Raw genomic sequence first — 22606 nt, forward strand, 5'->3', positions numbered from 1 at the left:
GTAATAGTCAGGGGTAAGGAAGCTAAGTGGCACAGTGGATAAAGCGCAGGCCCTGGATTCAGGAGGACCTGAGTTCAATTCCAGCCTCAGACACTTGACACATACTAGTAGCTGTGTGACCCTGGGCAAGTCACTTAACCCTCATTGCTCCTTAAAAACAAAACAAAACAAACAAACAAAAAGAACAGTAGTCAAAGCCCACCAGAAACTCCACTATTCAACACCTCCTACCCACCTAAATTTCACCAGGTACATTAATTGCTCTTCTTTGGGGAAGAAAATGGGAATCCCCCCAGTTTGGTAAATTATAACTACCTCACTTCAGTCACTCAGACATTTATTATGCACTGTGTGCCAGGCATCATACTAAGTACTGGGGATACAAAGAAAGGCAAAAGACAGTCCTTGCTCTCAAGAAGCTTACGGTCTAATGGGCGAGACAACTATTCTGTACAAATAAGAGATAGGGTAAATTGGAAATAATCAGTAGAATGAAGGTGCTAGCATTGCGGAGCTAAGAAAAGGCTTTATAGTTGGCATTTTAGCTGGGACTTGAAGGAAGCCAGGAAATCTAGAAGGCAGAGATGAGAATGGAGAGGATTCCAGGCATTAGAGACAGCCAGTGGAAATGCCCAGAATCTTGAGCAGGAGTATCTGATCAGAGTGTGTGGGCTGTGAAGGATAAGAAGGTGTAAGAAAACTGGGAAGGTAGAGGTGGGGGCCCAGATGTGAAGGGCTTTGAATGACAAATATGATTTTATATTCCACATTGCCCTGTAATCTGTCCCTGTGGAATGCCAAGTGCCTATGTGATGTTGGGGAATTTGGTGTGGAGAGTATTTACATAGTGGCATACATTATTTCTGTGCTTCATATGCATCAATACTTTTAATTCCAAAAAAAAAAGAGAATGTATATTTTTGCCTTTCACAGAAAGTCTTTTCATGACATAAAGATGTCCTGGTCTTCTTGAATATTCTTTCCAGCAAAATATGTAAGCTCTGGCAGTCTGACTAAGCTGGGAAAGCTATTAATGGCTTAGAGATGGACTGTGTCTAACGTCCAAGGACCAGTTTAGCTAAATAGAGAGGCTTATCAGCACTTCTCATTGATCTCCAAGTGATATATTTTTTCAGCCATGACAATTCACATAGAGTTTCCACTCAGGCATGGAGAAATTGCATTCTGCCTTGGGCCAACCAATACCTACACCAAAAAAATAAAAATTTCTTCAAGTGTAGTAGTTCTCATTTGTGTGCTTATCTTTTGGCAATAAAAAAGGCTGTTTAAATAATATACCCAATAGGTTTTGATTATTGAAAAAGTTAACATACATGCTTTGTGCTCTGTTCTTAGAGTGGACTTTTGTCTTCCTTCAGTTTGTCAATGACTGACCTCTCAAAATCATGTGAGAATCTCTCAGCTGTCATGTTGTATAACCCAGGGTAAGTAATTATCAGAGTTACAGTTCTGATTATTAATTGCAATATTATTTTGAATGTTATGTTGAATAGATTTTTCTTGGTTCCAATGCAGGGATATTCGAAACACTAAAACCAATATTCACCTTTTCAGAAACAGTAAGGAAACAATGAGGATGAGAACAATTATTGAATAAATTGACTTATAAACTGTGTGATTATGGTCAAATATTTTAGCTCTTCCAGGCCTTCATTGCTTCACCTGTAAAATGGGGGAAAACAATCTTTTCTGTGCTGGAAAGCAATGGATGTTGTCTTATTCTGTGAATGTTCTTGGTCATCAAAGATTATGTAGCTTAGGGACTCTGACAGAATATTTGAGCTAAATCTTGTAGTGAATGAGAGTCCCAAAGGATCTAATGGGCATTCATGAAGTAGCTTATTTGCCTCTGAGATTTAAGTCTGCAATCCTAAGAAATACTAATCTGAAGGCTCCCAGTTACCTTCACTTTTTGGAAATCATGAAGGACCTGCTTAGTTCTTCACACAGAAATTAATTAAGTACTGCCCAGAGGCCCCATAGAATGAACGCCTTACCTAATAATGGCTAACAAGGAGTGTAGTTGTTGTACAAGTAAATGTACTTGTATTGTGGAGTCTAGAGCAGTCAGGGACATTACGAATCATCTAGGTCATTCCTTACTCCAGGCGACACAATCATTTTGGCAGGGTTAGGATTATAATTCAGGTTTCTTGCTACCAAATCCAGTGTATTTTCTCTTACTTTTGGTAAAGATTTACTGCCTGGGAATATCAGGCTCTTCATCAGTGCCTGACATCAAAGAAAGCTAGAAATAGCTCCTTGGATGTATAATTTGCTATTTAGTGGTATAAGTTTGCATTTTAGTACAATTTTCATAAAGTGAGCTCTAGATTCTCTGATATTTGAGCATATATGCAGATGGTCAGATGAATAACTGTGTGTGTGTGTGTGTGTGTGTGTGTATGTATATGTGTGTAGGCAATGAGGGTTAAGTGACTTGTCCAGGGTCACACAACTATTAAGTGTCAAGTGTCTGAGGCCGGATTTGAACTCAGATCCTCCTAAATCCAGCGCCAGTGCTTTATCCACTGCTCCACCTATCTGCTCCATGAATGATAATTTTTGAAGGGACTTGCTGCTATGATCGTTATGTCTTTTAAATTTATTAGAACAGTTCTAGCAAATGTGTCCTCTTATGACCAAGATAAAATAGCTTACAAGCCTGCTTTGTTTAAATATTAACAATTAGTAGGGAGAACTCCAGTTTAAATATTTAAATGCTCTATTCATATCTTTTTTATATTATTAACTAAATTAATGATTCTGACTGCTCTATTATAACTTTCCCAAATTCATATGGAACCCAGGACTGATTGTCTTGTCTAAACCTTATCCTGTATTATTATTGCCATTTTCAGTGTTTGTTACTTCAAGTGGATTTTGCTCGTTTAACTTGGTTTCAGCATTTTGAGAGTCAGAAAGGTTAGTAGTAAGCCTTATGCCACTTTATGTTTCCATCCAATCATGATCTGACTGCCTATGTTCTGAGGGTTAGAGTTACTTAACCTGGTGACCGTTTTTTATGTGCCTTAGATAGAAGATGTCTAATAGCAGCTTTTGTACACATGAATGTGTGCTTCCTGATTATTAGGGTTCTTAAAAAAAAGTCATCCTTTCAAATGCTGTTAAGCTTTTCATATTAATGAAATTCCAAGGCAGAAACTTAGTACGAAAATTCTGGGTCATTCTGGTCAAGGTTATTATCAAGTCATATCCCCAGGTACAAAGTTGTCGATGATCAAAGAACTTTACACATAGCGTGTAGGGAAGAAACCTCTCTGAAGTGGGATATTTCACAGAAAACACTTCAGGTCATTGGATTATCTCCAAAATCACACTCAGTATGACTGCTTTCTCCTAAGCACTTTTTGAACTTGTAGAAAAAGGGAAAGACCATGTGCTATGCACTGTACTAAGCACCGGAGATACAAATGCAAAAAGCAGGGCAGTCCTTGTTCTTTGCAAGTTTACATTCTCTTTGAAGGTCATAGCTGCATATAGGTTCAGCTTTATGGTATATGTCTGTATAAGGCCAGGAGCTATTTAGGGTCCTGCAAGTGAAGAAGCAGTCAGATGATATGGCTTGGAGGACCTTGGGAAAGAGTGCTAGGGCAGATGGTCCTTGACTAATAATTGTCTGAAAGAAGGTAACAGTCAGAGGTGATTTGGGTTCTGGGTGATCTCCAAAAGAGGTGGGCCTAGGGGTTGGGGTTGGGAACATGGGTTCAACATCTAGTCAAGAGAGACTGTACAGTTCTTGGTAGGAGCTTAGAAATGAAAGTTGGGGTATGAAAGAGGAAGGTCCTGGATTCCCTACCTTGGTGGTGGTTATTGATACTCTCATGGGTTGGCACTGCCCTTTGAAAGGTTAGGGAAAAGTTGTCATAGTGTCAGATCATAAGATCATAAATTTAGAGCTTCAAATAACCTTAGAGACAATTAAGTTTAGCCCCCTGACCTCATCCATTTACAGATAACTAAAACTAACAAAGAAGTTGAGTTGACTTGCTCATGGTTACACAGCTAGTAAGAGTCTCAGGCAAAATTTTAACACGAGTCCCTCAGATTCTCAATTCAGTGCCTATTCACTGTGCCATGAGGCTTCTAGTACAGATCTGCTTTCATCTTAATTATTAAGCCTGCATAGAAGATGGCTTCACTATTAACAGTATTATATATTGTTCTCGTTGCTTAACAGAAGACTTCTCCCTGCCTATCTTTGGCACATTCCAGATTTGTTTTTGTTCAGTTGTCATGTGTGCAGACTATTGTCACCCTTATTTTACCACTTGTTGTAAAATAAATTTTCATGAATCAAAATATAATTGAAAAAACTATATTAATTTATTTTAAAAAGTATATCTCTTATTGGGCAGCTAGGTGGCACAGTGAATAGAGTCAGGAGCCTGGAGTCAGGAAGAGGAGTCTTCCTGATTTCAAATCTGGTCTCAGACACTTACTAACTAGCTGTGTGACCCTGGGCAAGTCACTTCACTTCATTTGCCTCAGTTTCCTCTTCTGTAAAATCAGATGGAGAAGGAAAAGGCAAACCACTGAAATAACTGAACAATAACTAAGATATCTTATTATGATGTTTCCTGCTTCAGTGATTTGACAAAATAATGCTGAATTAAAGTTATATTTCTACTGTTTATTTCTTATTTGAATGTTACAAACTTACCAGGTGCAGAGATTTTCAAGGTTAAATTAAGAATCACAGTTCACAATGGAAGAGCAATTAGTAGCATATTTGTTACTTGAAGCCAGCTGAACTAGTTAACTTTCAAATCTAGATACTAAACTTGTGAAAATGATGTTGAACCCCTCACTTGAAAAGTAGGCATGAAATTGCATTGTCTATCGGTCTTCTAGATTGGGAGAAAAATAAGCCAGGAAATATTGACTACTGTGTGTTTGGCACTGGGCTGAATGCTGTGGAGTATAAAAGAAGTGGTATGCAGGTCTTTTTCTTCAGGAAATTTGTAGTCAGAAGGGGGTAGGTCAAAAAACATAAATGAAACACTTGAAATAACAAGATGAGGCAATATATGATGAGGAAGAAGTTATAAAGGGGATGATGTTCAAGCTGCCTGAAGCCCAAATGCATGACTCCCTGCAGACCCCCACCCCGCCACTACCACCACATTCTGGAACCCATCTGAGATGGCCTGAAGACTATAAGATCTGCCCGCAGGGGACTCCCTCCTTCCTCCTCCACCTCCCTCCTTTGCTTCGACTTTTGACTGCTCTTAGGATTTGGATGAGATGGGAATCCATAACCATTTCTTCCAGTGAAGTGGAAGTCTACCAGGCCTTACCATCTGCCCTGCCTTTGCTTCCTGAGATCCTGTAGTTATTTAATCTAATGATCACTAGACACTGCCATCTTCTCTACTACTGCCTCTTTAGAACTGCCTGGTCTTATAATGTCAGCTTCTTAAGAGTAGGGATTTACTTGCCTTTCCTTCTGGTCTGCCTAGTGCTTTGCATAAAGTATGCACATTTTCATTCAATCACTCATTTATTAATAAAGAAGTGCATGATCCATACATCTCTCTAGCTTAAAAGGCTATCATTGACAAGAAGGTGGTAGCAAGGAAAGGGAATTGCCTCCTTAGGTCTAGGTCTACTGTGCCTTTATCTCCTATTGTCTTACCTCTTTCTGCTTTGGTTGCTTGTTTGGTCATGATACTCGCATTGACCCATTTCATCTTATTTTGTATCTTCAGGTCGAAGTTGAATCTTTTATTTTTGTGACATTATTGTTTTTACTTGCTCTTAAACACCAGAGCTACAATTACCAACCTAGAACCTATCTAGAGAAGGCAGGAAGTGGTTTTTGCTTCACTGATCAGGAAGGCTTTACAGAACACTTTCCATCTGGTTGAGAGCCTAATGGATTTGAAGAAACAAGGAAGTACGAGTAACACAGGTTGAAAATTCGAGGAGCCAGAAATGAGGGCAGCTTGGGTGGTACTTTGAGTAGACTGGTTTAGCTGAGTGCAAGGTTCATGTTGGAGATTACTGGGAGATGATCCAAAAGGTAGGGGAAGGCCTGATTGTGAATAGCACTGAGTGCCAGGGGGAGGAGATTTGATCCTGAAAGCAGTGGGTGCTCTTGCCCTCCCGCTCATCCCATCTCCCACGCGTGCTCTCACGCTCTCATGCACGCTCGCTCTCTCTCTCTCTCACATACATACACACACACACACACACACACACACACACACACACACCCCTACATAAAGAATAGATTAATAATTGAATAAGTTGCTCATATCTACATCTACACATGTAGAGATAGAAAAATGGAGAAAGAAATAAGATAGAGAAAGCAACAGAAATAGATTAAAACATACTGGTTGTACTAAATGAATTCTTGTAAGCTTTGTTCAGTTCAATGCATTAAACATTTAATGAGTACCTACTAAGGGGAACAACCTCTGTAATTAACAGCTTATTTTAAAATATTTTATTTTAGTTATAGACAGTAGTATTGGAACATAGAAGATTACTGACCATACCTAAAATGTACAATATGAGGCATGACAGAGAATTATAGCTTTACTGGCATTTTTGTATCCCTTTTATTCAAATTTGGCTTCTGATCCTTGTTAAATTGGGGAAATTATTCTGATATTCATAGGGGGAAAACCTCAAACTAACCTTCACAAAAAGAATTTAAACATATGCTAATCGTAAAGTTAACATTAAGGAGTGCCACAGTAAATGCTTTGTCTCAAAAGACCAGAGTACAATTTAATAGGTATCTATATTTTGGTCACAGTAGAACTTTGTTGTAATGAGTCTGTTTTCATGAACTGAGAATGAATCTGAAATAACATAGCTTGCTTCTCCCAGTATTTTCTCCTCAACTTAGGTGTCTTCATTGCTGGTCCCCATTTTCTATACTTGTGCTCTCTTTAGTATAAAAATTGGCCAAGGGCCCTTTAAACTGTTACATTTTCATCATGCTTGGGGACCTTCTTAACTTTTACATATAAAAATACAACTCAAATCTACTGCCTTGCTTTACAACAGACTATTTCCAAACAAAATAAGATTTCCAAGATAAGAGGTCTGATTTTCAAATTGTTTTTTTTATCCAGTGAAACTAATTTTATTCCCAAAGCAACAATGTATTAAGAAAAATAGTGAAGTAATAGGTGAAAGAGGACAGAAATGGTTTCTTTTCTTCAGTGCTAATAATTTATCAGAAGATTCTCTGAATCAACATATGCTATGAATTACCTTTAGCTTTCAAAACATTTAAAAGTAAAACTAGCCACATGTTATATTGATACCCGAGAATCCATTTTCAACTCCTACAGATTAATGAAATCAAGTTCATCATTTGGCCTATGGTTTTCTGAACTAGTTTTTGGCTACCATTTTAATCTTCTTTTAAATCCATGATTTGTACACATGCATGGCCATTTGGTGCCAGAGAATTTTTGGATGAGGCTTGGTATCCCTGTTGCTTCCTTTGGGAATGAGCCCCATTTTGGACCAGAGCCCAGTCAATCTTTTTGCCAGGAAGTAATTTCCCTCCAGGAGAAACATTTCCCTGTCAAATGACACAATGTCTTTAAGAAAAGACTAAGCCGACTGTTGTAGTTCTCCTTCACTTTGCTCTGGGATTAGAAACAGGTGGCTGGTTTGGCTAGGTTCAGGAGCTCTTACAGCCTCTTGAATGTGTCATAAATTAAATTCCATAAATTCTGGGTTCGTTTCCATTTTGAAAATAAAAGAGAAATTCCTCACTTGTCCATTCACTTTGCACTGAACCATAAGTATGCATTTGGATGTGAAGTTGATTTCCTGAGACAGGACAACTAGAAGCCTCATGATTATGGTACTATAACCAGACACGAAGTTGCCGTTATTATCATCACCATTTTACAGATGAGGAAACTGAGGTTGAGAACAGTTAATTTACTTGCCCAGAGTCACACAGTTCTTAAATGTCTAAATGAGGCTGAATTTAAACTTAGGTCTTTCTGACTCCAGATCCAGCATTTGTCACCTCGATGCTTCTAGCTAGGATTTACAGTACTGTGGGTTCCAAGCAGTAATGGGCTACCATCCTTCATCTTCTTTGGGATAAAAGAAAAAACATTAATTGCCATAAGGTATATGATGATTTTCCCCACATATTCATAATGATATAGGTTAGGCTTCGATCACTACACCTGGATCTTATTGTTCATTTGTTTCAGTTGTGTCTGACTCGTCGTGCCCCCATTTGGGGTTTTCTTGGCAAAAATGCTAGAGTGGTTTGCCATTTTCTTCTCTAGCTGATTTTACAGATGAGAAAACTAAGGCAAACAAGGTTAAGTTACTTGCGTAGGGTTACGTAACTAGTGTCTGAGGCCGGAGTTGAACTTTCAGGAAGATGAATCTTCCTGACTCCAGGCCCAGAACTCCATCCACTGTGCCACCTTTCTGCCCCATGTCTGGACCACGCTATGTGCCAAAGAGCCCTTGTTCTTTCTGCTCTGTTCATATAAGAAAAAAAAGAAATCACTGGAGAATCCAGCTTTTTGTTCTATTAACTTCATTATTTTTCTGTTTCATTTTCCTTCTTGACTTTTTACCAGCTTCCAAATTTTGTTCTCCCTTTTCTTGTTGACCTGGAGCACAGACGTCTTCTACATGTCTTTAGCTGTATTTATGGTGTCAGTAATTCTAGTAGTCTCCCAGAATTTTAGCCGATGGTTATTTACTGTGTGGTTTATAACATAATGTCCCACCGTTTTTCAAATTCTAGGTTTGCTGCAAGGCCCATTTCTTCTCTTTTCCAGCTTTGGCCTCAGTTTTCCTTGTTTTTTTAGGAACCATTTGCTAACTTTACGATTGCTATAGATTATCTTAAATAGCTTATTAAGATAAAGGGGTATTGAAAAACTGTTGGTAGAAGCAGTATGCCTGTGGGTTATCTTTTATTGTCTGTGTTATAATGGATTAACATTAATTGCTGGCTCCTCACCCTATCATTGATTATGACTCCATATGAGCCCCTTAAACTATAAGCTTGCTGTGCACTGTATGATTTCAAAGATAAAAAAGAAAGTAAGATGTTGAATTTAAAACAAGATTCTTTAATTTAGATTTGCATTGTCTGGGTAGTATTTTGTCACTGTATTCTAGGCATTGGGGAAATAATTCTAAAACTTAATTGGTAAACAAAATGAACTAATGACACTACTTCAAGTGAAATTCTGATTAAAATAAATAGGGAATCACAGTTGTTTTGTTTTGTTTTTTTTAACCATTACATAGGTTGTTATGAAGACAAATGTCCTTTCCTATTTAGCCTTCAATGGAAGCATGGTTTGTATTTTTAAATTCATACCTTGTTTGCTTCATTACACATCACCAAAGTCTGCAATTCAGTTGGTTAGGCAGTTGCCAATCTGTACCTATATATTGGATCTGATCATCCATAAGGAAGTGCCTTTTGCCGTGGTAGACTGGGGTAAGAGTGAGAGGGACTTGTTGCAAAGCTAGAAAAACACCCAAATCACATATGGTGTAAAATTCTGTAGTGTTGTCTTTATAAGAGGACAATTTTATGATAATCTATATAAACAGATAGGCACTTTTAGTGAGAAAGAGAACAGGTGAAGTAGGGAATGTAACTGATCAAAATTGGAGAATGTTATAATATGATAGCTTGACATTTTGAGGTTTGTTTTTCTATTCCACATTAGTACACTACATAGTATATTCATGACTTTTAACTCCTTCTTAAAGTGGGGCCCTGCTTCCAGGCTGCACTGTCCCAAGCTTCAGGGGGTCCCAGGTCAAAGGGTATGGATTTTTTTTTAATGTTTTTCTCAGTATAATTCCAAGTTGCTTTTCTGTTCCAAAAATAGTTTTAGTTTACCTGTTGGCATAATCCCTCCAACATTATTTCCATTTTTTGTCATTGTCAGTTTGCTGGATGCAAATTGGTAAGACCTCAGAGTTATTTTGATCTTCAGTTCTCCTAATATGAATTATTTGGAATGTTTTGCCATTTGGTTGTTAATAGTTTGAAATTCTTTTCTGGAGAATGGTTTGTTCATGTCCTCCAACTATTTATGCATAGGGGATGACTTTTGTGTTAGGGGCTTATGTTAGATGGTTGTTGGATATCATACCCTTATCAGAAATATCTGATGCAAGAATTTCTCTATTGACTATATCCCTTATTCTAACTGTGTGGATGTTGTTTTATGAAATCTTCTTAATTTCATATAATGAAAATGACCTGTTTTTTTTCCTCTTATGCTATCCTCTATCCCTTTGGTTAAGAATTTCTACCCTGGCCATACTGTGAAAGCTACTTGCTATGGTTCTCTTCTAATTCTTTAATGATGAGGCATTTTATATTCAGGTCACATTTCCATTTTGAACATATTGTGGCATATGGTGTAAGATCAATGAATTAAAGATTCTTTTAAGCACCTACTATCTGCCAGGCACTGTGCTAGACATGGAAGATGCAAATACAAAGGTGAAAATGTTCATTACTATCAGGTAATTTGCATTTTTATGGAAGAGAAAACATATATAGTATATAAAAACACACGTAGAAGACTATACAAAACACATATACAAATACAAACTAACATTGAAGGGGTCGGAACTTGCTACTGGGGAGGGGGAGTGCAGAAATGCTTCATGAAAAAGAGAAACTTGAGTTGAAACTTGAAAGAAACCAGGGCTTGTAAGACACAGGTGAAGAGATAGAACATGCCAGAGCCTTGTAAAATCATAGAGATAGGAGGTAGAATGTTATGTGTTAGGAACAAGTAGGCCAGTAGAGTAAATGGAAGGAAATGGAGTATAAGAAGGCTGGAAGTGTAGCATGAAATTGCAACATGCTGTAACTATAAACAGAGGACTTTACATTTAATCCTAGAAGTAGTAGAGAGTCACTAGAGTTTGTTTGGGGGGGCAGGGAGGAGGAGAGACATTGAATTGGTCATAACTACACTTTAGGATAATTACAGTGGTTGTGTGGAATCATGAATTAACTGGAATGAAACTTAAGGCAAGAATAAAGATGTTTGTTTAAACCTAATTTCTGCTAAACTACTTTGTAATTTTCATGGAAATTCTTGTCAATATGGAATTCTTTCCTAAAATTACTTAAGGAAGCAATCTTCCCTAAGTAATTTATGTTCTTGGGTTTATTTAACACTGTCATATCCAGTTTAGTTATTTCTGATTCTAGCTTACCTAATGTGTTCCACTATTGTTTTTCTTTTCTTTTTTTACATATCAAATAATTGTAATGCTAATACTTTATGTCATTTAAAGTCTAGAAAATCCCATTTCTATTCTTACTCTTCCCCTCCCCCATAAGTGTGAGCTCTCCTCTAATCTCCCTAAACCTCCTATAGGAACTCTTTCTACTTCCTGTTTAGCTGAAGACCTGTATTCATACTCTGAAAAAAATCAAGGCCATTTTCCAAGAGCTCCTCTTCTACCCTTCTTCCTTATTTCATATAGCCCAGAATCCTCTCTCGTTATCTTTTCCTTCACTCTGGTCTCAAAGAATAAGTCCTTCTCCTTGCCAAGGCCAACTTATTTACATATTCCCTTGATACTTCCCTGTCTTTTCCAGCAGCTGTCTTCACAGTCATCCCTACTTTCTCTGATCTTCTGTATCTCTCTTTGCTAGCTTCTTCTCTGATAAGAATAAATTTGCCCATAGCTCCCTTATCCTTTAACAAAATACCTCACAGTCTTGCCATTTCCACCAGTTATCATCCTATAGCTCTCTTCCCCTTCATAGCTAAACTCCTTGAGAAAGCCATTTAATTTCAGGGCATCTGATTTCTTTCCTCTTTCTCTTTTCTAAATCCTTTGTAATCTGGCTTCTGACATCATCCTTCAGCTGAAATTGCCCTGTCCAAAGTTACCTGTGATCTCTTAATTGTCACAATGAATCTTTTTTATTTTAATTCATCAGTCTTCTTGACCTCTTGTAGCATTTGACAGTGTTGATCATTTTGTCTTCTTGGATACTCTTGCATCATAGATACTCTTGGTTAGTAAGAGAATAGCAGCATTCAGAGAAGTGATGGTTTTAGGATACTCTGCACACCTCGAACCACAACTGGGATATTGAATTCAGTTTGAGGCATCACGTTTTAGAAATTCTTGAATAAGTTGGAAAGCATTCAAAGAAGGGCAACAGAAATGATGTAAAATTTTGAATACATATTATATGAGGATTGGTAGAAGTAACTGGAAATAGTGTGAAGCAGAGAAGACTCGCAAGACTTAGGAGAGACACAACAGCTGACTCTAAGTGTTAGAAGGACTGGCATGTGGAAGAGTAATTAGACTTATTCTAGAAGCTGAACAGAGATTGATTTTAGTTTGTTGTAGGTACAGCCTTCCTGGCAAATCAAAAATTGCTACACAGAAGTATGGTGAGCTGCCTGAGGAGGTAGTGAGTTCCCTCATCATTAGAAGAGTTCAAGCAAAGGCTGGATAATTTGGGCTCTGGGATGTTATAGGAATTCTTACTCTGGGGCCTGTTAGACTAGGTGGTCCCTGAGGCTTTAGGGGTGGTTCATAGCTATGTGGCCTGTATTAGGGACTCTAAACCTATTTAGCATAAAAGAAAGAGTCCTTATTACTTGGATGAGGAAGATAGCATCTCATTAAATTAGGCACAAGAGGAGACAATGTTATCCTGTCAACTATACTCTGAATTATTTCTTTGCCTTCTGTGGATAATTGTTTAGCTGGATTTTTTTGTTTTTGTTTTTTTGTAGGGCAATGAAGGTTAAGTGACTTGCCTAGGGTCACACAGCTAGTAAGTGTCAAGTTTATGAGGCCGGATTTGAACTCAGGTCCTCCTGAATCCAGGGCCGGTGCTTTATCCACTCTGTACCACCTACCTGCCCCTGTTTAGCTGTTTTTAATTCTCTCTCTTATTTTAAATGAAGGTTAAAGGAGAAAGAGTTAATGAAAAAAGAGTATCAGAGAGACATTAAGGGAAATGGAAGATCTAGCATTAGTCTGAAAATCTAAATAACAAAGGGACTGACAAAGCTGTGCTGGAAGTAAAAGTGCTAGCAAAATGAGGAGAAAAGCCTCAATCTCTACTAGTTTTCATGATATTGTGTAATAAGAGAGACACACATTAGAAGTGTTGACTATCTGAGCATATTAGCATATTGTCTTTCACACATACAATATGAAAAGAGTGAAAATGTGTTAAAAATGACTTGTAAAATTCCACACTTCAGTTTTTGTTGTTGCTGTAGAAGGATTTTTCTTGGTATAGATTCTGATGTTGTCCAGTGGAAAAACAATACACAATCCCCAGTTTACTTTTGGTCTCTTTGACATTTGAGTGCCCAAAATGTTTTCAGGACTGAAAAGAATAGACTAAAAGGCACAGTTCTTGATTTCTAAATAAAAGGCTAGAACTATCATGTTGGCAAATCTCAACTGCACATCTTAGTTTAGGACTTTGATTCCAGGCAGCTGTAGAATTATTTTTTATAATGAATAAAGGTCTTATAATCAAAAGACCTGTATTCAGCTCTGCTACTTTTTTTTTTTTCTGGGTGAGGCAGTTGGAGTTAAGTGACTTCCTCAGGGTCATACAACTAGTAAGTGTTAAGTGTCTGAGGCTGGATTTGAACTCAGGTCCTCCTGAATCCAGGGTCAGTGCTCTGTCCACTGCGCCACCTAGCTGCCCAGCTCTGCTACTTTGATGTGTGGCTTTAGGTAAGTCACTTAGTCATTTAAAGCCTCAGCACTCTCAATAAAGCAGGGGAAATATATATGTGTGTGTGTGTATATATATACTTATATATATATATAATTTAGGGACCATAGGGGGAAATTTAGACAATGTAATAATAAAAGATATCAAATAAAATTACACAGAAATGATATGTTCATGACCTAACTTTCAAGCTCAAATGTCAGTTATCACTAAATAGACATAAAAAAATTGGAATCGGGGTGGCTAGGTGGCGCAGTGGATAAAGCACCGGCCCTGGAGTCAGGAGTACTTGAGTTCAAATCCGGCCTCAGACACTTGACACTTACTAGCTGTGTGACCCTGGGCAAGTCACTTAACCCCAATTGCCTCACTAAAAAAAAAAAAATTGGAATCAGAAGATGTCTCCTCAATTTTATTCCTTTTTTTTTTTCCTTTTGCAGGGCAATGAGGGTTAAGTGACTTGCCCAGGGTCACACAGAATTTTATTCTTAAAAATTGGAATCACACACAAAAAAATTGGAATCAGAAGATGTCTCCTCAATTTCATTCTTAAAAATTGAATTCATTTCAATACTGTTTACTTATTATATGCAAGACACCATGCTGAAGATAAAAAACCCAAAGCAAAACAGTCCTTGCCCTCAAGAAGCTTATGATTCTACAAGGATCTGAGACCAGAGCTACAATATGTACATAAATAATTTAGGAGAAACTCTCCTAAGCAGGCTTCTGGACTCCAGTCCCAGCTCCACTACTAACTAGATGTGGAAACTAAGTCACTAAGTCTTTATCAACCTTAGTTTCCACACCTTTGAAAGAAAGATGATAATACTTTAACACGATTTCTCATGGAATTGTTACAGAAATAAAATGAGGTCATAGATGTAAAGGTGCTTTTAAATTAGGGATCAGAGGAAATAGTATGTATGAAAATGTTGTTAAAAATGATGTAAATCTAAGATGAGAGGCAATATGACATAATGGATAGAAATTTGGCCTAGGAGTCAGGAAAGCCAGATTCAAACCACTTCTGATCCTTTCTGTCTACATGATCATGAGCAAGTCGCTTAAAGTCCCTTGGTATCAGTTATCTCATGTATAACATGAGAGTTGAATGAGATTACCTCTCAAGTTTCTTCTAGATAGATTTCAATACATAAAGGTTGTGGGATCCTACACAAATCACTTTCAGTTCTGTAGGCAGTTTGCTCAGACTTTGCATTGTAAGGAAGGTACTTGTGAGTTGTCTCACCCTGAAATTCCCTATCCTAATGAAATCACAAGTCCATCCCCTGTCTCTATAAATATGAGTTTAAAATAATTAAAGGCATGGCACTTACTTTAGAGAATTCCCCCCTCTTCCTTGTTCAAAGTCTTTCTTTTATTGCCCTTCTCTGGACGTTTTTCAATGTATTTCATACAATTCAGAAGCCTATCCTGATGAAGGCATGACCAACACTAGAGTGGAAAGGTGATTTTTGAGCTCTAACTTCCTCATCTATAAATTGAGGGGATTGAAACATATGACCTCAAGTGTCATTTCTAAATCTATGATCCCATCGCCCTATTATTTTCCTAATTAATATATTACCCTGACTGGGGGCTCATAATTGTTGAACTGTCCTGTGAAGTACAGAGATAGAAGAAAGGCCCATGCCCAGAGTACCAAAGGGATGAGAGAGTTCATAGCATAAGCCAGAGAGGGGGTCAGAGGTAGTAGCCATTTGAAGAAAGCCAATCGTAAGACCTTCCAGAGTGTGGTACTGGTCATGAAGATGTGTTCCATGATGTAGAGCCTGACTAGATTTTGTGTAGATTCTTCTCTGCTCTCCTGGCTTCCAGCTCCTCAAGATCATGAAGGGCCCTTTGATAGTGCCTGGCTAAGTCAATTATGGATTCCCAAATTTCAATCAGTAATTACTGAGTTCCTACAGAAGACATAGATTTAGAGCTAGAAAGACCTTATTTTTCTTTCAATGTTCTCAGCTTATTGATGAGAAAAATAAAGGCCATAGAGGTTAAAAGATGATCCCACAGGTAGTCGTCGTCATAATAATAGTGGTAATAATGGTGGTGGTAGTGGTAGTGAATTGTCCTGGTACATACAGTGCTGGATCTGTAGTCAAGAAGACCTGATTTTGTTGTTGTTGTTGTTGTTGTTGTTGTTGTTGTTGTTGTTGTGAGACCCTTGGCAATAGGTAGCCACAGCTGTAGGGGGAAGAGAAGAGAATAAGTATATAGTACCTAATTTGTGCCAGGCACTGTGCTTAAATGCTTTACAAATATTATTTCATTTGATCCCCACAATTCAGGAAGGCAGATGCTATTATTATCCCCATTTTACAGTTGAGGAAACTAAGGCTGGGCCTGAAGCCAGGAAGAGTCATCTTCCTGAGTTCAAATCCAGCGTCAGACACTTAATAGCTGTGTGATCCTGGACAAATCACTTAACCCTGTTGGCCTCAGTTTCCTCATCTCTAAAATGATCTGGAGAAGGAAATGGCAAACCAGTCCACTATCTCTGCCAAGAAAACCCCAAATGGGGTCACAAAGAGCCATACATGATTGAAACAATTGAATAACAACATTGTATAATTGGTGCTTATAAAATATTAAAAACCAAACAAATAATGAATGAATGGTAAACCTTCCTATATTACAATATTGAGGTTAGGCCACTTCCCAAAGGTAGAATTTTGGATAGTAAGAGGATAAGCAATTTTGGTATTTAAATTCAGTTCATTTTCTTGTGTGTGTGTGTGTGTGTGTGTGTGTGTGTGTGTGTGTGTGTGTGTGTGTGTGAGAGAGAGAGAGAGAGAGAGAGAGTGTGAGAGAGTCAGACAGACAGACAGACACAGAGACCCCTTGGACAATATTATGAAGCCTGTAGACTATTTCTCAAAATGATATTTTTAGATACATAAAATTCATAGGATTTCAGAGGAAACAACTACCACTGCAAAACCAAGTTTATGAACAGGTTAAGAACCCCTGAATTAGATTCTCTAGAGATGAGTTGTTTAGAGTTACTGGAAAATAAGCTTTTGCTCATAGCAATTCATATGGATATGTATTTCTGTTTCTAATGCCCTGATAGTGCTTTTTGGAGTAAGCTACAATACTGTCAGGAAAAGCAGAATGGCAAGAGACCTGTTAAGAAAATCTATTTTTTCTTTTATATGCCTCTTTTTGTTGTCTACCTAATGGGTAGTGGCTCCTTGGATTTGCCTTCTGTTTAACTTTTTATATTTAACTGCTCTTGTGTCCTGGACTCGAGTCTCCACAATACTCACACCATACTTAGAAATCCTCACATGGGCAAGACCCAGAACCTAATTGTTTATATTTGTATTTTGTGTAGAATTTTTTTTATCACCATCTCTACTTTTGATTTAATGATATAAAATGACAAATTTCCATGGTTGCTATTCTAGTACTAACAAAAAAAAATAGAAGAAAGCAAGGATATAAGATGTGTTGTAATAGCTAGAAATTGTCTTTAAATGCAATAGAAAGGGCTCTTTCTGGTAAAATATATTTCATTTTAAGTTGCTTTTTGGGGGCCTGAAAATATGTGTGTCACCAAATGCCATTTAATAGTAGAGAGTTCATTGGACTTTAAGGCATTGGAAGGCATGGGTTTCCATCTGGATTTGTTGCTTTGTGATCTTAAGCAATTGGTGGATAAAGAACAACAAATTGGAAGGGCTAAGGAGTAAAGAGCCCAGACAGGGAAACTGGACCCAGATGATGATGGTCTTTGGACGTTAGCAGATTTTTTTTTTAATAGGAAACTACTGGATCATTTTGAGCCAGAGAATGATATGATCGCCTTAGGAATATCTACTATTTAAAATGGAAATTTAAAATGGAAGGAATATATAAAAATGCAAAATAGCTCTATTAAATGCCAGCTTATATTACAAAAACATAAGAGAACCATAAGTGAACCATGGTTTCTTCATATCAAGTTCCATGTGCTTCCCATGTGCCCCATCTGCTTGTGTATCCCCAGTGCCTTCTTTTATGTAGCATCTCTCTTAACCTCAGTTTTCTCATCTGTAATATGGGAGAAGTAGAAAAAATGAGTTCAACTCCTTATTAAATAGTGTGTTATATAATAGATATAGCACTAATGGCTACTATATGCTATATGACTCATTTATTTGAACTATAGAAAACATTGAATCATGCATTTGCTCTATGTGCTGTTAATTCTGGGGAAAATAGTAAAAAAATTAAATGATCTATTGTTTATATAATTATTATTTAAACTGGAGTTACACTGTCATTTAAAGTATATAAACCTAACAGATTTTAACTTTTTTTTTTCAGTCTTATCAGTAGCTATCTCCAAATATTAGTTTTAAAAAAGCAATCTCATTTTGTGCATGACTGTTGGCATTAAAATATCTGACTTCTTTTCTCTTGATGATTTTCTTCCCTATTAATTCTTTTCATTACTTTGCTTTCTCCCTGCCTCCCCTAGCAGTCTTTTTCCTGTTAAAGGACCAATCTGTTTAAGGTAGAGAAACTTAATTTCTATTTATTGGTGACTGCATCTGCATGTAGTAGACATGTAGATTTGCAGTAACAATACTTATCACTTAGAGGTTTTGTTTAACCCTAATATAATTAAATACTATTTTTTTCCTCAAGAAAATTACTTAAAATTCAATTTCAGTACAATACCAGGAACACATCATTTAATTTCTAACTGTAGCAAAGGAATATTTTTTAATATATGTAGAACAAATACAACATTTAAAATCTTACTAATACATCATAATTAAAAATAACACCTTTAAACTTTGTTTTTTTATAAAAATATGTATAAATGCTTGTATATATGTGTTTGCAAGTGTGTGTGTGCATATGTGCATTTAGAGAGCAAAGTAGAGAAATATATTACCCCCAAAGTGACTCATTTACATTTGATTTTATTAGGCTTGAATTCGAGAGGCAACAGCGTGAGGAACTGGAAAAATTAGAAAATAAAAGGTAAGATAGACATGAATTCCACTACTTCTGTAGTTGTAAAGTTTGTATTACTATTTCATTATTTTAGCCTGTTCCTGAAATATGGAGGCCTCTGAAGTCTTTTCCAGTTCTAGATCTATGGTCCCATGGCCCAATTACTAAGATATTTACTTTTGTGTTTATTCAAGAATCCAAAACATGATTAAGGATAGGAAGTAAAATAGAAGGGAAAGTGGCTAAAGGATACACCTGTATAATCTGTTCTCTCTCCTTTTAAATAAGATTATGTCCCTTCCCATCAGACTTTTTCCCCAGTCTGTTTCCTGCTAACCAGGTGAATGGATAAAAACTTTTTCTTCTTTTTTAAATAAGCAGAGATCAGACTGCAAAAGACAGAGCTCAGGGTAATCAGGATAATGATGGTGGTGGTGGTGATGGTGATGGTGATGGTAGTTGTGGTGATGATCATGATGGTATATCATGATATAGTGCTTTAAAATTAAAAAAAAAATTTTGCAAACATTCTTATATGATCTTCACAAGTCTGTGAGGAAATTGTTTTAATTTAGAGAATATCAAAATGTGTATACTCCATAAATGGTATAATCATCTCCTACATAATCTGTTAAGTATCTTACCTTTTAGCTTCTTATGGGACAGATGTTTGTTTATTCAGGAAACCAAAATCATATATAAATATCCTTGTAAGTAACCATACTACTGGTTCAGAGACAACCCAACTCTAAGCTTCTCTTTGTGATTTCGAATACAGTGGAGATTAATTTTCATCAAATAAAAGTGTATTATCATCACAACTTAGTTTTAGTGTATGAACAAATGGGGAAGCTTTTCTAATTTTCTAGTTACTGGGTACTTCGGGAGTACAGAGTGATAAACTTCTGGCCCTCTCATAATGTGTATAAGGTAATTTGCTATTCCTGACTAACTCTAAATAAACAGTGAAATGCTTGATGATATGCAGAACATGGGAAAAGAAGAATAGATGAATAGAACTAAGAATTTTCTTGGTTTTAGTCTTTGTCCCAAATTAGAATGAGTCACCATAGGCACTTACATTTGACATTTTCAGAACTATCACTTTCAAGAATTTTCATTGTTGGGTTGAACATAATGATTCTAGTTTGAATCTTATATGACTCACTCCTAAGTTCAGAGGCCTTCCCACTCCTAATAATGTTATTAATAGCACATTACAATATAGGAGCTAAATAGAGGTAACATTCTTTAAATGAGAAAAATAGCTGTTAAAATGTTTTTGTTTTTATTTTAATAGCAATTCCTTTTTTAAATGATGTGTTTTAAGAGCCTCCTACATTTCAGAAAAATATTGGCCAATAACTTGTTCATATTTTGATCTTTAGGAAACTAATTGAAGAAATGGAAGAAAAACAAAAATCAGACAAAGCCAAATTAGAACGAATGCAACAAGAAGTGGAGTCACAACGCAAGGAAACAGAAATCGTACAGCGACAAATCCGGAAACAGGAGGAGAGCTTGAAACGTCGTAGCTTTCATATTGAAAGTCGACTGAAAGATTTGCTAGCTGAAAAAGAAAAATTTGAAGAGGAAAGGCTCAGAGAGCAGCAGGAGATAGAGCTTCAGAAGAAAAGGCAAGAAGAAGAGAGCTTTCTCAAGGTCAAGGAAGAACTCCAGCGGCTACGAGAGCTCAATAACAATGAAAAGGCTGAGAAGTTACAAATATTCCAAGAACTTGACAGACTTAAAAAGGAAAAAGATGAGCAATGTGCCAAGTTTGAACTAGAAAAAAGGAGACTTGAAGAACAGGAAAAAGAGCAGCTGATGCTTGTTGCCCATCTTGAAGAAGAAGTCAGGGAAAAACAAGATATGATACAACTCATAAGGTTTGGAGATGTTCAGCGGCTGGAAGAGGAGGTAAGGGATCTTGAAGAAATAAGAAGATCCCTTTTGAAATTTAAAGAAGCCTGCTCTGAGGGGGAAGAAGATGGTGAAGAATTAGAGAAAGCGAAACTCAATTTCCTAGACTTCAAAATAAAGCAACTTGCACAGTTGACTAGTTTGGAGAAGGAGTTAGTTCATCAGCGAGATCTTCTTGAAAAAGAAGTGGCTGATGAGTGGGACATTCTAGAACATTTAACGGGTGCCACTGAAGATTCGAATTTGCTCAAAGTAAATGATGAAACTCTCTTGAAGGCAACACAGGTGGCCCAAGACTTGGAGAAAATAAAGCCAACAGAATGCAGGCTGCAGTATAAAAAACGTCAGCTTCAGTACCTCACACAGAATCTTTTGCCAGTTTTGCTGGAAGAGAAGCAAAGAGCTTTTGAAATCCTTGATAGAGGCCTTCTCGGCTTAGACAACACACTTTATCAAGTTGAGAAAGAAAGGGAAGAAAAAGAGGAACAGCTTGCCCAATACAGAGCCAATGCCAGCCAGCTGCAGAAGCTCCAAGCCACATTTGAATTCACTGCCAACATTGCTCGTCAGGAAGAGAAAGTTAGGAAAAAGGAAAAAGAAATTCTCGAATCGCGAGAAAAGCAGCAGAGAGAGGCACTGGAACAAGCTGTTGCTAAACTGGAAAAGAGACATACTACACTCCAACGACGCTCTACTCTAGGTGTGGAGATTGAAGAACAGAAGCAAAAGCTGGCCACTCTCAACAGCAACAGTAGTGAGCAGTCAGGTCTCAGGGCTAGTCTAGAATCTGAGCAAAAAGCCTTAGAACAGGATCGAGAAAGGTAAGAACCTAATAGTTGTTACAATGGGGGAAATGTTTTATTTCTAGAAGGCCCATTTCAGCAGTCAGAAATACTCTTTAATTCTCTTAAGCACAGATTGGGGTTACTTTTATTCAAAGCGGACAAGTATGCCTGATAAGTATTTTTCTTAGGATTGCCAGGCCTCCAGAAGTCTAAAATGGAGGGGTGGGGCTGGGAAACCGGCCTCAGTTCCCTTGAGGAACTATTTTTCTGTTGAGACATATGGTTTATTGATAAAGTTGCCTAATCTTGGCCATTTTCTCTTTCTTTGGCACTCCCCTTGCCTCATAGTAAATATATACATTAAATCATATTTTGGTACTTTAGTACTTTTAGTGCTATCAGTAGATTTCATTTTGAGAGTTTTCTCAAATTCATTTATGAAGCCTTCAAGAGTAAGCTGGTCAATTTAGAGAACTTAACCAACTCTTTTGTACCCATGAGTGTGATTTTGTGCCCTGAAGATGTTTGCCAGCGTAATATATTCAAAGGCACTTAGCCATTTTGAGAATCTCACTCATGTTTTGTTTGAAACAGTTTCCTATTCGTAAGCACCACACATGAAGTATTTTCTGTCCATTCTTGATATAGATAATTATAGGTACCATTAGCTAGAAAGACTAAAGTTTACTATAGACAGTCCTCCTTGCCTGGGACTAGGAGAAATCCTTGGGGCTAGTGGGAACAAGGTGGTCGGGATACTATAAAAGAGCTACCAGAGCCTGCAGCCGTGCAACTCCAGTGTTTGATCTTTCCTGGTGACAGAGAAATGACTGCCAAGAGTACAAGGGAGAAGAGGGGAGGCTCTCAGTCAAGCCCTGTCTTAACTGCCTTAGGGATGTTTGTTTGGGGGACATTTCTATATTCCAGATTTTTGTGTAAATTCTGTTAGTTGAAAGGTTGAAACCTTCTCTCTAACTCTTGAATATAGCTATTTCTTACAAAGAAATGTATGACTGGTTTAAGAAAACCCCTGGGGATAGACCAGGTAAGTAAAATGTCCACTCAAAGCAACTAGAGATAGGACATTTAAAAAATAGAGATCATGCTCTTGCCTCGTGCCATGCTGTGTGACAGAACATAGTGTGGGCTTTAGCTT

General features: G+C 37.3%; 1 protein-coding gene across 2 annotated transcripts in view; it reads left to right on the plus strand.

Moving 5' to 3' along the window:
• The window catches only part of KIF16B (kinesin family member 16B), a 358373-nt gene that overhangs the window by 209007 nt on the left and 126760 nt on the right, over positions 1-22606 (plus strand). The window contains exons 17-20 of one of the 2 annotated variants that reach the window (XM_043987183.1): positions 1357-1445; positions 18261-18293; positions 18716-18769; positions 20131-21486. In XM_043987183.1, coding sequence (XP_043843118.1) covers positions 1357-1445; positions 18261-18293; positions 18716-18769; positions 20131-21486 — 1532 coding nt within the window. The remainder of the gene's footprint in view (positions 1-1356; positions 1446-18260; positions 18294-18715; positions 18770-20130; positions 21487-22606) is intronic. The other variant, XM_043987182.1, reaches the window with a different exon arrangement.

The sequence above is a fragment of the Dromiciops gliroides genome, chromosome 2 (genome assembly GCF_019393635.1).
Source record: "Dromiciops gliroides isolate mDroGli1 chromosome 2, mDroGli1.pri, whole genome shotgun sequence".
In the NCBI taxonomy this organism is placed as follows: domain Eukaryota; kingdom Metazoa; phylum Chordata; class Mammalia; order Microbiotheria; family Microbiotheriidae; genus Dromiciops; species Dromiciops gliroides.